The sequence below is a fragment of the Aegilops tauschii genome, chromosome 7 (genome assembly GCF_002575655.3).
Source record: "Aegilops tauschii subsp. strangulata cultivar AL8/78 chromosome 7, Aet v6.0, whole genome shotgun sequence".
Taxonomy (NCBI): domain Eukaryota; kingdom Viridiplantae; phylum Streptophyta; class Magnoliopsida; order Poales; family Poaceae; genus Aegilops; species Aegilops tauschii.
In genome coordinates, this window is record NC_053041.3 from 370681599 (window position 1) to 370686334 (window position 4736).

Here is a 4736-nt window from a genome sequence, read left to right on the forward strand (position 1 = left end):
CTTGTAGAGTTTGGCAGAAGAGAAAGAAAAGCAGAATTCCAACAATAGTTCAATTTGTCATTGTTTGTGGTGAGCTGAGTTTGAGTCAAGATCATCTGGTTTTGTTAAAACTGAGCCAAAGCTTGGATCGAAAGGGGCTGTGTAAGAGATCCTCGAAGCTTTTAGAGTCAAAAACCTATTCCATAGAAATCGAGCAATTAACAGCTAAAGAGAATAACTCTGGGAATTGGATTTTAAGACCATTGTCCCAATTGTCATGCCAAAACATGGCAGAAGTGCCTTGAGCCATGGAGTGGTGCTTTGTGGGGTTTGATTCCAACTATCACTAGGGTTACAAGGTCACTCTAAAAACATGTGGCTCCACATTTGGTTTTATAATTATCCCCTAAATGACAATTTAGGGTTTCTAATTAATCCCCAAAAGTTCAATTGGGCCACACTATCAATCTATCAAGTCAGTTTTTATCCTAATTCTAACTACAGGCAAACAAACATAAGTATTTCTAGAAAAAGTTTAATTCCCTGTGAATTTTTATACATTCAGTTTTGATAAAATCTGGGATGTGACAATGACTCTTTTTGCCTTCCATAAAAATATGGCACGCAATTTGCGCACTCTCGGAAAAAAAAAACTTTCACAAACTCTGTTCTCCACCAGGTAAGCACAATTCTAACAAGCAACCAAGCAAACACAGGATCCAGGAACAAACTAATGGATCACATTGGACTAAATAACACAGTAGATACAAGTATAACACCATAGTGCTGGCTCTAATCTGTTCTACACATTACATCATCATTCGTAATGGAACTTGCACGATAATGTAATTTGAGAAGGGGTTCATATTGAGGACATGCAACTTGCTTGGACACAAAATTCAGAAGCAATCTCTGTCGGTTTGCTTCTCTTGAGCTTCCTGGGTAATAGCCATGTCTGATGTCACCACTCTGGTGTAGATTACTCGCACTTGATGGAACGGTAAATATGTCGCACAAATAGCAGCGATGCACGGAAACCAACAGTTCCCAGCATGAGGAAAAAACCGTAGCAGACACAGGTCATGTAGCCGAAGAAGAAGGATGTTTGCATGAAGCCTGACATGTCTGACCGGGCATGGTAGTAGTAGATGCAGTAGAAGAAGATGAAAATACCAGTGGAGCCTCCGCAAAGGACAGATCTGCAAATTGAAGCAAAATAACATTTAGGGATATTACCACGTCCCAATGGTATATTGACAATTGCACACATTTGCAATTGTACATTGACAATTGTCCCAAACTCTTATTGATAAGCATAAAAAAACACAACATGCCCAATACGTATGCATCAAGTCCAAGAGATGTGAGGATCCAAGAATGTAGAATGTGGTTTCCTCATACATGATGAGTCTTCTCCTCAAGTGCCACTCAAGTTCCAAGCAGTGGTAAGTGTTTAGTTTAAGTTGTGGTACTCTATGTATGACTTGAAGCATTTCCATAAGACAACTTTAAATAATACAGTGCATTTATGTTGAATATAGGATACTATTGATCCAGCATGCCATTTCCATCTACTGGATAATTGATGAACTGCATATTTCCCTACGATTCCTATCTCAGTTCTGATCCATTCTCTTGTCCAAAGACAACAAATAAGTATCTAAGTGAACATAAATATGACAAAAACAGTAACAGACGAGGATAACCAAAGATGAAGCGATGTCCTGAACACTGACCTCCACCACCACTTGTGATCCTCAACAGCAAGCTGGAAGTACGTGAGCGCCACTGTGACAAACGCTGTGACGATGATTAGGATAATGAACACAATGAAGAGGATGCTGTAGATGGTGTATATCTTATGCCCCCAGATACTGGCAAATATGTAGTACAGCTCGATGTAAATAGCACTGAAAGGGAGAAACCCTGCCATTGCCATCTGAGGAATAGTGCTTCGGTACCAGGGCATCTGAGGGATTTCCCTTGGATATTTGGTTGTGCGGCAAGGAGCTTGGAATTCAGTATTGCTATTTTTCCCAGCTATACCACCCAGCACTAGGAGAGGAGAGGTTACAAGTGCCCAGATGAGAATAATGACAATGATAGTACCAAAAGGCAAAGCTGCTGTAGCACTGTACGCTATCGCAACAGTGTTTAAGAAGGAGAATGTCAAGAAAAGTGGCCCACAGAACAAGCAGCCAGTCAATATCAGATTTCTCACCTGAAACATTAAGGCAGAATTTGTGAATATAACAGCAAAGGATTTCATTGAAGAAACCAACCACTAATGCAAGCCTTACCCAGTTTGTTCCCTCCAGCTGAAGATAGAAGGAAGTGGCTGTGTAGCCAGCAATACCAGACGTAAGAGCATAGATGACTACAAGGGCAGTGAAAAGGGCTCCCCTGTTGTATGGATAGAAGACCCCAACAATCGCGAGGAGGAAGATGAAAATTGCACTATTGGATGAGAAGCATTTGTTACATGTTAGGATCATTATGGCATAGCCTGGATCATAAAATATAATGAACCGAGGAAACTCTTACAGGGCAAGAAGCTGAGATCCAGATCCAATGATTGCTGCAAAAAGAGATTTTTGCTGCGGGAAACGGAAGACGTCGCCATGTATATACTTCCATCCAGTCTCTTCTTGGTCTTCAAGGGACTCGTCTTCATGGGAATATCTTCAAAAAAACAGGGGCATGGAAACTGTATTTAGTAAAGCTTCCATGCTATGGGAATGGAATGAAATGATTAAGATCTTACTTGATGAAATCATTCTTGAGCACACGCATGAGGATTGTTGCCAGAAAGCCAGTCAAAAGAAGCACTGTTACACATGAGTTAATTATCGAAAACCAATGGATCTCTAGGTGCTGCGGCATAGAGGAAGACTTGGAGTACTTCTCCATTCTTTTCTCAAAAGGAATGTCTGTCTTTTTCCATGTTACTGAATAAGAGAACTCTACCGGCACTTCCTTGTCCTCTGTGATATCCACAGCGACATTCGGATCTGTCTGAACATTGATTTCTATGACACGGTCATTGTTGTACATGATGTCAAAGTGGATGTGCTTAAACAGAAGGCACTTTCCACCGCCGTGCTCCTTGTTCCTGTCCAGTTTACCAAGGAATCCCCATAAAGGCAGGTCATCATAATACATCTGGAAGTAGTAATCCTTGGCAACTGCATCCCGGAGCTTGGCGACTTGCTCCTTGGACAATGTTTTCTTGCAGAGAGTCTTGGAGTTCGTATCTTCCTTAAAGTTCAACTCATATGGTGCATCAACCAATCGATCACCATTTAGAACCTCCCCAAGAGCCTCCCTTTTGTCCTTTGGGTGTTCTATTGCAGGCCATGCAGCAGTCAATTACAAGGAAAATTGACTTGGGCATAACCAATCAACGAATTGCTAAATAGAGCAAGTAAAAAGAAAAGGCATGTGACATCTCTAAGAAGTACAAACCTGGTGCACAAAAGGGTAGATCATAGTACCGGTATGTCTCACTGCAATAGACAAAGAGTAACTGAATTATCCTGATCATGGCCTGACGGAAAAGCAATTCAATTCTCACAAAGCTGCTATTTAGTAACATAAACGGTTGAAGTGATGCTTGAACAGTCAAATTACCATAGTTCAGAAGGCATCATTACCAGCAGAGATTTCTTTTCCTTATTACTGGGACATCCATACTACTTGGTCGTAGTTTATGAAGTGAAATTCGAGTTACAAAAACCGATACTAACTACTCTTGCCTCCCTCCTATCACTGAATAACCCCACTTGCGCTTGCTTAGTTATAATAACTACTAATAAGTGCCAGCAGGAATTCCTAGTGTTAATTCGGCAGCAATCCTATTCTCATTTAGCCTTAGTTAGCATCATAGACAGCAGTACGAAGCCCTAACTCGTGCATCCATTGTAGACAGACAACGGGACCAGACATGAACTACAAAAGCTTGTGGCGCATCACGAGACCGTTATACCTTGGATTGTGGAAAGGGCCGACCTTGTTCGCGTAGAGCGGGACACGATCTCCCTCCTTGTACCTGTGATCAGAGCCATCAGCTCCAGCCCCCACCATACAAGCCAACAGGGCCACCGCAAGAGCAGCACCCGCCGCCTCCATCCTCACCATCACTGCGAGCACCTCCGACCCAAAAGGGGCGGATCTGGATGCTGTGCACCCAAAATTAGTGGAGGGTTAGTACGCCTTTAAGTAATTATTACTGGATGAACAGAAGCTCGTAGTACCTCAGAAACAAATGCTCCGAGATCGCGGGTCGAGAGACAGCAGGGACGAGGTGATGCAGAACGGAAACGGCGACGCGCGCGCGTGATAGGCGGAGGGGTTAGACGTCGGCGGCGACGCGAAGCTCGCTGTGCGGCGAGCCGGCGGCGGTAGACTGCAGGGGGGGATTTTATAGCCGCACTGGGTGGGATCGGAGCTTGGGGGCGGGGAGGAAGCGGAAGGGTACCGGTATGGTGGAGAGGAAAAAGGTCGTTTGTGAGGGAGGTAGGTTTTCTTTCACCGAGGATCGGGAATGGAGAGCGCAGAAACCCATTTTCTTTCCCAAACACGGGCAAGGGCGCAAATTTGCTCCGCCGTCCGTACACGCGGAAAAAAGTTCATTTGAAGCCGGGTTTCAATTAACCAGACAAAATTCGCGCAAACACGGTGAATTTCATCATAGTTTGAATAAAAAATGACACAAATCATCCATATAGCCTGCAAATAGTACAGTAATAGTTGAAATT

The 4736-nt window shown here is 43.3% G+C and overlaps 1 protein-coding gene across 1 annotated transcript; it reads right to left on the minus strand.

Annotated features, from left to right (window-relative positions):
* Positions 1 to 701: 701 nt before the first annotated feature.
* On the minus strand, positions 702 to 4518 carry LOC109769249 (transmembrane 9 superfamily member 2). Its single transcript, XM_020328000.4, has 8 exons — positions 4233 to 4518; positions 3965 to 4157; positions 3445 to 3485; positions 2744 to 3323; positions 2524 to 2661; positions 2280 to 2436; positions 1716 to 2200; positions 702 to 1178 (listed from the first exon to the last, which is right to left on the minus strand). Exons 2-8 carry the CDS (start codon positions 4114 to 4116, stop codon positions 959 to 961), a joined length of 1773 nt encoding a protein of 590 aa, XP_020183589.1. The 5' UTR covers positions 4117 to 4157; positions 4233 to 4518; the 3' UTR covers positions 702 to 958.
* Positions 4519 to 4736: the final 218 nt, after the last annotated feature.